The following is a 10,544-nucleotide window of genomic DNA, read 5'->3' on the forward strand; positions in this document are numbered from 1 at the left end:
AGGTGTCAGCTCACCTTAGCACTAACCGTTTGTGTGACAGAATGAAAGTCTTTATCTGAATGGGTTTGTATGATGGAGTGTGTGAGTTGCTGTTATAGTTGAATTAAGTACATGTGTAGTATATGTATAGTATATGTGAATATGTTTAGTTTAAATGTAGAGACTATTTTGGCCAACAAGTGTGTGTGTAACTATAGAGTGTGTGTGTAGACAGGCCCCGCCCATTCTAGTTTATCACTTAGTCCTGGTTGTTTTATGATGTTGCTTCCCTCTGTTGCCATCTTATCTTCCCCCCCACCCCTCCCCCACCCTCTTCCCTTTTTCCGTCCGGTCCAACGACAAAGAAAAACAAATAAATAAAATAAAACATAATCAATATAAATAAAGTTTAGCATTAAATACAACAGGGGTTTATACTCAATAAATCCCTGTTGTGACAGTAAAATCTGCCCAACACAAGAAGCTCTCAGCCCACATCTGTTGGCTCAGCTGTTGGACAGGACAAGTTAAAAAAATAAAAATAAAAAAAATAAATAAAAAATAAAACCAAAATTCAGTTTTTGTCTTAACGTTTTCTATATTCTTCAATTTTCCTTTTTCATTTCCACTAACAGACCAGTAATGTTAACTTCCCTACAGGATTAATAAGGAAAGTATTAATCTTAAATACTTTGTAAGGGAAAACTTTATTAATTATGTGTTTTTGTATGCTTTTACAATATATTTTCTAATTGAACTGTAAAATGACTTAACAGTCTTAACAGTGCTGTGTGTGTTTTTTTATCTCCGACCAAAAAAGAGGAAAAGTGGCCAGAGCTTTTACTAAAGAGAACTTTTAAATAAAATCACTTTAATACAAGTGAAGATTATTATTAAAGTCATAATATTCCCTTAAGTTAAAGTTAAAATGAAACATTAAAACACTTCCAAAGAAAACTTGATTAGAAACACACCAGCAAACACAGACACACATGGAAGACCACTCATGTCCTGCAGAAGTATCTCTGAGTTTCTCATTCCTGAAGCGGTTCATCTGAACAATCCAAACCTTGTGTTTCATGGTTGTTGGTGTCTTGTACCTGTAGGGTCCTGTCGGCAGAGCTGGAGCTGACGGCAGACAGGGAGAAAAAGGATCCAAGGTAAGCTCCTAATACCAATCCCATTTCCAGACTCCTGAAGACCAAACAATCATTTCCTTCATGTGGGTCATTTATGGATAATTACCTGAAGTGTCGATAAACTGCAGCCAAGAAGATCAGTGAGACAAACATGCTAGCCTGACTTTTGTAATCTGACTCTGAACGAGAAAACCCAAAGCGTCTGCTTCCTCCCTTCACATTCGTTCCCTTCAATTCCTCTACCAGCTGTAAAGAGTGTGTCACTACAGTATATTCTGGCTCGGTTTGTAGGGAGATCCTGGAGCAGAAGGACCTGCTGGAAAAACCGGGCCTGTGGGACCTCAAGGCCCTCCTGGAAAGCCTGGTGCTGAGGGTCTGCGTGGGATCCCGGGCCCTGTTGTGAGTTGATTTCTTCCTTGAATCCAGAGATCATCTGTAGAAATCATCTGGCCTGTTGTTTGCGTGGAAAGTGCCTGCTGTCATTCAGTCCACTTTAGACTTAGACCAGGTCATCGTCCAGCATGGTCCTCACAGTAACCAAGAAATCCCTGATTCCATTTTCCCTCAGGGTGAACAAGGACTTCCTGGTGCTTCTGGTCTGGATGGCCCTCCTGGACCAATTGTAAGACACTTTTTCAGTCTTGTTTGGTTGAATCCCTATTTTATGAGCTCTTGAGCAAACACACTTTCTGTGTGGAAACCAACTCTGGCTGTTGAGTAGACTTCTGTTCAAAATCCGACTTTTCCTCCTCAGGGACCCCCAGGACTTCCTGGAATGAAAGGTGACTCGGGATGGAAAGGAGAAAAGGCAAGACAGCATTTTATTCTCAACTCTCTTTATAATCTGCTCCTCATGTCTCCTCATAACTCCTCATGTCTCCTCATAAGTCCTCATTTCTCCTCATAAGTCCTCATGTCTCCTCATAACTCCTCATAAGTCCTCATGTCTCCTCATAAGTCCTCATGTCTCCTCATAACTCCTCATGTCTCCTCATAACTCCTCATAACTCCTCATATCTCCTCATAAGTCCTCATGTCTCCTCATAACTCCTCATGTCTCCTCATAACTCCTCATAACCCCTTATAACTCCTCATGTCTCCTCATAACTCCTCATGTCTCCTCATAACTCCTCATGTCTCCTCATAACTCCTCATAAGTCCTCATGTCTCCTCATAAGTCCTCATATCTCCTCATAACTCCTCATATCTCCTCATAACTCCTCATGTCTCCTCATAACTCCTCATATCTCCTCATATCTCCTCATAACTCCTCATGTCTCCTCATAACTCCTCATGTCTCCTCATAACTCCTCATATCTCCTCATAAGTCCTCATAACTCCTACATCTTTGGACGGTCTGAGAAGACGTCAGTCCGTTAACTTTGTGATTCCTGGTGAAACTGCAGTGACAGATCACAATGACAGAACCAGGCTGCTGAATGGATCGGATCTCAGGTTTGATTGTCCGTTGCTTCAGGGACATCCTGGACTGATTGGTCTGATTGGACCTCCTGGTGAACCTGGGGAGAAGGGAGACAGAGGTCTGCCAGGACCTGCGGGGAATGCCGGTGGTAAGGGTGAGGCTGTAAGTACTGAAGAACTCTTTTTTTCCTAAGTTTGCTGCGACCCGGATATTCCACGGATGCATCTCTATTCCGCCTCATCTTCCTTCCTGTGATGAAAACGTTCATGTGTTTCATGCTAGTTTACCTTCCTGTGTGTCGGCAGGGCATCGGGGGTGCTTCTGGTCCTCTCGGCCCGCCTGGTCCTCCTGGAATCCCTGTGAGTTCTCTTCCTCTGATTTGTTTCTCATCTCTGCTGTTCAGAAGCATCTTAAACTGAAACTCTTTAAATGGTCTCCAGGGAGCTCAAGGACAGAAGGGGAGCAAAGGCTCAAGTGTGAGTGTTTGAGTCTGACGCCGTTTCTGCACAGAACATTAAGGTGTTTGTCTGAGTAACGGGGTTCTCATGTGGGTTTCAGGGCTCAGCGGGTCAGAAGGGAGACCCCGGACTGATCGGACCACCAGGACCACCTGTAAGCTTCACTTTACCTGAATGGATCCAGTGTGTTTGTGATACGTAGAGATAGTTGTAAAGTTGATCATAGTTCTGTCATCATTCCAGTTCAAAAGCCTGTTTGTTTGTTTATTCTGCTCATCTGGTTGTTGTTCTGACGCTCCACAAACAGCAGGGTCAGGGTCGGGTATCAGCCCGCCCGTCCTGCCCGCTGTGAAGTCGGGTAAACATGACCCCCTCTGTGCTGCAGGGTCCTCCTGGAGATATGATCCAGCCGCTGCCCATCCAGCAGCCTGGTAAGAAGAGCCGGCGGCAGGCTGACGTGCAGGCGGATGAGGCCATGGCCGACTACGCCGGCGTGGAAGGGATGGAGGACGTCTTTGGATCTCTCAACAACCTCAAACAGGACATTGAGCGGATGAAATTCCCCCTGGGCACCCAGGACAACCCTGCCAGGACCTGCAATGACCTGCACCTCAGTCAGCCCGACTTCCCTGACGGTACGACTGACACGCCGTCCTCATGAACACGGATCAGGCAGAATCCATCAACAGGACCAGCGCTTGTTGGAAAACTGAACCAGTTCGTGGTGATTTTGTTCAGACTGATAGTGGAAAGTTGTCAGGGGTGGAGGTGAAGGACCCAAATGCAGGACACAAGACATGGTGGCAGAAACTCAAGGATTTACTTAATAAACTCAAACATGACAAAACCAGGAGAAACCAAACCAGTGACAGCGCAGAGTAGATGACCTGACAATGAGAACTGAAGGCCAGACACTTAAATACACTGAGGTTGATTAACTAAATGAAAACAGCTGTGGATGATGAACCTGAACATTGTGAGACTGACAGGGAAAGCAGAAAATGACAAAACCAAAGAAGTGGATCATGACAAAATTTTCCGAAGTCGCTGCTTTCCTTTGCTGTGTTCTAGAGACTGTTTTGTCTCTCAGGTGAATACTGGGTCGATCCGAACCAGGGCTGCATTGGAGACTCCATTAAGGTCTACTGTAACTTCACAGCAGGAGGAGAGACATGCATCTACCCCGACAAGAAATCCTCAGGGGTAAGCCGGCTTCCGTGCTCTCTGCACAGGCAGCCTGGTTACAGTCGTGGACCTGTCACGATTCTCTGTCCTGATTTCAGGTTCGAATATCCAACTGGCCCAAAGAGACTCCAGGAGCCTGGTTCAGCGAATTTAAGCGTGGAAAAATAGTATGAATCTTCTGTTTTCACTCTAACTCTGTCCTCTTCGTCACACATCTTCCTCTCTAACTCAGTCCCAAACGTCCTCTCATTTAGTCTGTTTTTTTCATTTTCTCATAAACGCTGATCCGTTTTATCACTCAGCTGAGCTACGTGGATGCAGCCGACAGCGCCATAGACTCCGTTCAGATGACCTTCCTGAAACTTCTGAGCTCGTCAGCACGGCAGAACTTCACCTATATTTGCCATCAGTCAGTGGCCTGGTACAACGCCAAGACTGACAGCTACGACAAGGCTCTGCGCTTCCTGGGCTCCAACGACGAGGAGATGTCTTATGACAACAATCCTTTCATCAAGCCTGTGATGGACGGCTGCTCGGTGGGTTCTCTCTTCTGATGACGTCTTTTTAAATCCAGAAAAGCAGACAAAGATTGAGATGTTTGAAGGAAAATGTAGAAAGGAAATTCGATTCACCACAAATGTTAATCCTGAAGAGAATCTTTGAACTTCTGATGTTTTCAAAACATAAAATGCATTCCGTGTTTTCTTTAGACGTTCAATTGAAAGAACCCACGTGTGAGTGTCTTCACTGTTCAGCGCTGCCGCTCTGAACCTGTTTTTGTTGTTTCCTTATGAGGCGTAAAGCAGCATCGGGATCCGGTTTTTGTTTCCCAGACGTGTATTGATCAGGATTGAAAAGGGACGCAGCTTCCTGTCTGAACGCGTTACACTTCCTGTCTGAACGCCTGTAGCTTCCTGTCTGAACGCGTTACACTTCCTGTCTGAACGTCTGCAGCTTCCTGTCTGAACCCCTGCAGCTTCCTGTCCGAACCCGTGCAGCTTCCTGTCCGAACCCCTGCAGCTTCCTGTCTGAACGCCTGCAGCTTCCTGTCTTAACCCGTGCAGCTTCCTGTCTGAACGCCTGCAGCTTCCTGTCTTAACCCGTGCAGCTTCCTGTCTGAACGCCTGCAGCTTCCTGTCTGAACGCCTGCAGCTTCCTGTCTTAACCCGTGCAGTTTCCTGTCCGAACGCCTGCAGCTTCCTGTCCGAACCTGTGCATCTCCCTGTCTGACCACGTACAGCCTCCATGTTATCGTCTGAGTCGGTTCGTCCCTTCTTTACCCACAATAAATGCGTACACACGTGTTTCCTGTGGGCAAGGCAAGTTTATTTGTAGCACATTTCATGTACAGAGACAATTCAAAGTGCTTTACATGAAACATTAAAAGAAACAATCAAAATAAATAGTAAAAATGTCATTCATCATCATTCAAATCATTAAAATAAAATTAAAAGAAAATAAAAAGATTTTAATTTAAAACAAGCATAGATAGTGCGGACGTAAACTTCTGAATACAAAGGAGGTAAAGGAGGGACATGTGCTGGCCTGCGTCACAAAGCTTGGTCTGAGTCGGCGGTCTAACAACAGGACAGTCACCTAAAACATGCATGACTGGGTCAGAGGAAAACATTGGAGTTTTCTAAAGTGGACTTTTAGAACCTAATGTTCTAAAAGCATGTTTGGAAGGAGATGGAACATTCCATCTGGAAAGGGCTTCCTGAAACCTGAGACATCTGGAGCAGTTCGCTCATGAGGAGTGGCTCAAAACACCTGCCGACAGGTGCAGAAGTCTCATCGACAGTTCCTGGAACCGTTTGATTGCAGCCTCAGAAAGTTGTGCAACAAAATATTAAACACGGTTGAAAAGCAATTTCTCATTTTCACTGAATGAATTTGATCAAATGTGTATTTATCGTCACTTCTGTCAGATTGGAGTTATTTCTGTGACCATTGTGAGCCAACGGTTTTGTCCACGTGTGTAAACATGAATCTGTGGTTCTTGTTCTGACCGGTTCACCCGACCCAACCCCTCCCTGTGTTGTGTGCAGCTCAGACAGGGTTACTCCAGGACCATGTTGGAGATCAACACCCCCCGCATCGACCAGCTGCCCATCATCGACGTCATGCTCAATGACTTTGGGGAATCCAACCAGAGGTTCGGCTTCGAGGTCGGTCCCGTGTGTTTCCTGGGTTAGACACGCCCCTTCTCCCCGCTGACGGACAGGGTCAGAGGGTTCGTACGGACGTCCATTTAGACCAAACCTCTGCCCCCCCACGAAGCAAGTTCTGTTCCTGTGTCACTGAGAGATCCACGAAGGCCCTGTCCTGAAAGCGGCCCAAACCGGGCCAGAACCGCCTGACTCTGACTCTGTGACTCTGTGATGCTGCGGCGGACAGTAGCGTGAGGATCTGCTGGTCCCAGCTTCATCCTCCTCTTCCTCCTTCCACCCGACCTGCAGGTTCTGCTCCGATTCAGCCACCGAGCAGCTTCTCTGCACAAATACTCCAGGTGCTACCATCGGTGCGTTTTCATCAAACTGTAATTATTTTATTAATATTTTGTACAAATGTGTGCACTCTCACGTGCATGAGCCCTGTCTTCACCTTTGAACACATACTTGGGAGGTCATGCTGGAATAAAGAATATATTAATGTCTCTGAAGGATGCAGTGGATGAGAAACTGATCCGGATCAACCCAAAGGTTTACACATCGATTTTGGACCTTCGTGTTATAAAACGGTCTGAATCGGATTGACTTATTACCACGTTGAAACAGGAAGTCATGAAAACAGATTTTAAAATTCTATAGATATTTTCTTCCAGCCAACAGTTATACCTCAGATGTGGACCTTATTTTCCTGAGAGCATGTTCCAAGTTCTAAACAGTTTGTCTTCTGGTTCCGACAGCAGCTGCAGAGAGGCTGCGGACATGATCTGTATGTTTCCTCATGCTGCCATTGGAAAGGATTAAAACTTGACTTTAAAAATGCTGAGCCGAACGTCTTATTGAATCCAGTTTGACTTTAATCTGGATCTAACAGAACCCCCCTGTCTCATCGGGTCAGTCGCTTTGAAACCTGAGTAAGAATCTCTTCAACCTGAGTGCAGCTAAAAGAAATGATTGGTACTTTAGCAGAAATGCACATCGACAGACTCCTCCTCCTGTACGGCGGTCACATCCATGCTGATCAATCCTGAGGATCTCCATCACAGTTGAACTCACATTCATGTCTGATTGTTTCGTCTGTCTCTCCATGACAAACAAATAGTTTTGGGTGACCCCCCCCCAGCAGGATTGGTCAGCTCAGTCTGGTCTGACCCCCACAGGACACTCCAGCAGAAGCTGCTGTCCACAGCCATCAGAAACCGTCCCACGCGTGTAGCGTCTCACAGTGGATCTCCATGTTAGTGTTTCGATTCCGGGACATTCTGGGAAACGTTAGCATGAAACGTCAGGCGGGGGCTGATGATGGAGACCTCGTAAAGGAGTGACAGCTCCGTGAGGGACAGAAATCTGGATGTTTGCTGGAACCAAATGTTTATTTTACAGAGAAATTGATTGATGATTTCATTATAAATCAATCAAAGTGATTTCCTGGATCCTTTCTGTCTCTGTGGTGGAAGTGAATGTAAATTACAGACACTCATCTTTTTAAGTGGCTGACTGAATACTGTTTTGCCCCACTTTGAGGTCAGCCTGGGTCAACTATAGCCCTCCCTACCGACACACATCCTAAAAAGTTTTCCTGTTGGTGAACTGAATGCTGATGAGACCTCCTCCGTGCCCTAAGCTGGTTTCAGGAGCCGTATTGTCAGACCGTTGACCGTCTGCATGTCGGTCCTCCTCGGCGGATCGTCACGAGGAAAACTTTAAATCTTCTGGGTTCCAGATGAGTTTCCTGGGAAAACGTCATAAGTGATGCTGACCATCAGTCAATAAACTCTACAGTTTATGGTCAACCATGTTCCAGAATGACTCGTTTAAATGCAGACCCTCGTCTGATGACATCTTCCCAACTAAATGTGATTTAGATCATTTTAAAGTTTAACTACTGGAGCTTCATTTATGTTCATTTTATTAGTTTACTTTTGCTTGAAGAGGGAAGAAGAGAGTGGGACGTTTGGGGGCTGATTACAGGAGTGGAGTGGGGGGGCAACAACCTGCTGGAGGTTTACATGTTACTCAAAAGGGGCGGGGCCTGTCCACACACACTCAGATGTTACAAACATGTCAACATGTACACAGTAGAACTGCAGAATTGCATGCATACTATTAGTGCAAAGGTGAGCTGACACCTGTGTCCAGGTGAGTGTCCATGTTCTTCTGAGGTGAATGATGGAATGTAAAACAGAGGCTGAGTGCCCGGCCACCCCCACACCCTGATACTCACCGAAGGAGTTCTGGCGCCCCGGGCCCCCCTGTGTGGGGGCGGCCCACAGAGGAAGTCTGCCCGCCGGGCAATCCCACCAGGGCCCCCCAACAACAGAGAGAAGGGGAGCACAGGAGAACTGAGAGTGAAAGCTCCAGCCAGAAGAATACCCCCCACTGCACCAGGGGGCCCAATACAAGCCCCCCCCACCCAGGTATGAGCCATGGCCTCCCAAGAGAGAAACGCTCCAGGCAGCCACCCACCCACCCCACTGGAGGTCCAGAAAAGAGCGGGGTAGGGGCCGCCCACCCCCTCCCAGGAGGAGGGCACCCTAGAGAAATGGGGGTCCCCGAAGACTGTTGTAAACATGTGCCAACCAGGCTCATCTGCTGATGGAATTTTGGAGAGAAGCACATGGACACCCCCAGGGTCAGATGGGATGGTACCCCCACTCATGGTCCTATCAGAGGGCTCAGAAAGAGGATCTCTGAGTGGAAAGAAGGCCGCCGTACCCAGGAAGACACACCAAAGAGACACGGCACCTCCCACCAGTGATGGGGTAGAGGACACATGATCAGTCCCTCCTCCCTGTAATGTGTATTGAGGGGTAAAGGGTGTAATAAAGGGTGCAGTTGGTGGATAGGACACTCTGACAGCTCACAGTGATGTCCAAACACCTTCTCACCAAGGGGCCTCCATGTCTGTGGTGCAGTCAGACTGTCATTCCATTCCTAACCCAGAGTTCAAAATGACGCATCCATCTGTCGAAGGTATTCCAGCTTCAACTCCTCTGGGAAGGCTGTCCACGGGGTTGAGGCAAAGGAAACCCATGTGTGTGTACTGGGCTGATCTGAAGGTCACATGAAGGTCGGAGCTCTGCAGCAGAAAGTCAGTGACCTCTTTGACCTTCAGCCGACCTCTCTCCATCAGTTCACGTGGTCCACCACTTGGTGTCTGAGTTGCTGTTGGTCCCAAACTCTTCCACGTTGTTCTGATAGAGCGGACAGGTGACTGTGGAAGATTTCGGACATTTCCCGTCTGATTTGTTGTTCAGGTGTCGACCTCTGACAGTTCCACACTGGAATTCACTGAGATCCTGAGAGGAACATTCTTTCACTGATGTTTGTAGAAACAGTCTGCATGTCTGAGAGCTGATTTATACACCTGGACAGGTGATCAGGACCCCTGCACAGCAAAATCAGAAATGTTATCAACTCCCATAAAGTCAATTTGAACACTTTCAAGTGTTTGTATGATTCTCACCAGCCCAGTGATACAATGACACCATAGGAAGTGTAACCTTGTGAACTCTGTAATAGTGTGACATAACTGACAGTCTGTGTGGTTTTTTGACGCTTTGACAGTGTTTATTTTTAACACTAAACTGTTTTAAAAAATGAACTCTGAATGATTTCCCATCATTACCTTTCTTGTACATTATGCCCTTTGAAAATAGAATTTATCTTTTAAGTTTAGTTTTATAGGTAATCAAAACATAAAATATATTTGTGTCTCATGATTATGTTTATGTGAGAATGTACCATCAGCAGCTGAGGTGAGCCTTTCTTTGATCAGAAGACTTTAGCAGCTCCTCGTTCATCTTTTCCCATATTATTGACAGCTGGGCTCCAGGTTCAGTCTGACAAAGTGTCAAAACAATTTATAACGTGAAAGAAATACATTTAGCAGGCTCTTTTAGCCCTTTATCAAGAGTAGTAAATAATCCAAGCACCAGAACATTCGGTAACAAGGTAACCTCCACCAGAGTTACAATATAAATAGTGTCATCTACGCACTTCACAAATGAATTGTGTATGACAAGAAAGTCTGCTTTAATAAAATCATTTTCATGACTAACAGATACTTGGTAGACATGAAAACGCTCATTGAAATGAGCACAAACTCACCTGGCTCTGTAAGCAGAACATTTCAACCATCTACCCACATGAACTAGCCACTCTGAGGAAGTAAGTCACACTGAAAGTGACT

The 10,544-nt window shown here is 46.1% G+C and overlaps 1 protein-coding gene across 1 annotated transcript in view; it reads left to right on the forward strand.

Annotated features, from left to right (window-relative positions):
• LOC112139449 (collagen alpha-1(XI) chain) overlaps positions 1-7,178 on the forward strand; it is a 58,788-nt gene extending 51,610 nt beyond the window's left edge. The window contains exons 55-67 of the mRNA XM_024262260.2: positions 1,086-1,139; positions 1,410-1,517; positions 1,687-1,740; positions 1,873-1,926; positions 2,596-2,703; positions 2,847-2,900; positions 2,982-3,017; positions 3,100-3,153; positions 3,385-3,634; positions 4,090-4,202; positions 4,283-4,351; positions 4,487-4,720; positions 6,233-7,178. Coding sequence (XP_024118028.1) covers positions 1,086-1,139; positions 1,410-1,517; positions 1,687-1,740; positions 1,873-1,926; positions 2,596-2,703; positions 2,847-2,900; positions 2,982-3,017; positions 3,100-3,153; positions 3,385-3,634; positions 4,090-4,202; positions 4,283-4,351; positions 4,487-4,720; positions 6,233-6,379 — 1,335 coding nt within the window. The 3' untranslated portion in view covers positions 6,380-7,178. The remainder of the gene's footprint in view (positions 1-1,085; positions 1,140-1,409; positions 1,518-1,686; positions 1,741-1,872; positions 1,927-2,595; positions 2,704-2,846; positions 2,901-2,981; positions 3,018-3,099; positions 3,154-3,384; positions 3,635-4,089; positions 4,203-4,282; positions 4,352-4,486; positions 4,721-6,232) is intronic.
• Positions 7,179-10,544: the final 3,366 nt, after the last annotated feature.

The sequence above is a fragment of the Oryzias melastigma genome, linkage group LG17 (assembly GCF_002922805.2).
Source record: "Oryzias melastigma strain HK-1 linkage group LG17, ASM292280v2, whole genome shotgun sequence".
In the NCBI taxonomy this organism is placed as follows: domain Eukaryota; kingdom Metazoa; phylum Chordata; class Actinopteri; order Beloniformes; family Adrianichthyidae; genus Oryzias; species Oryzias melastigma.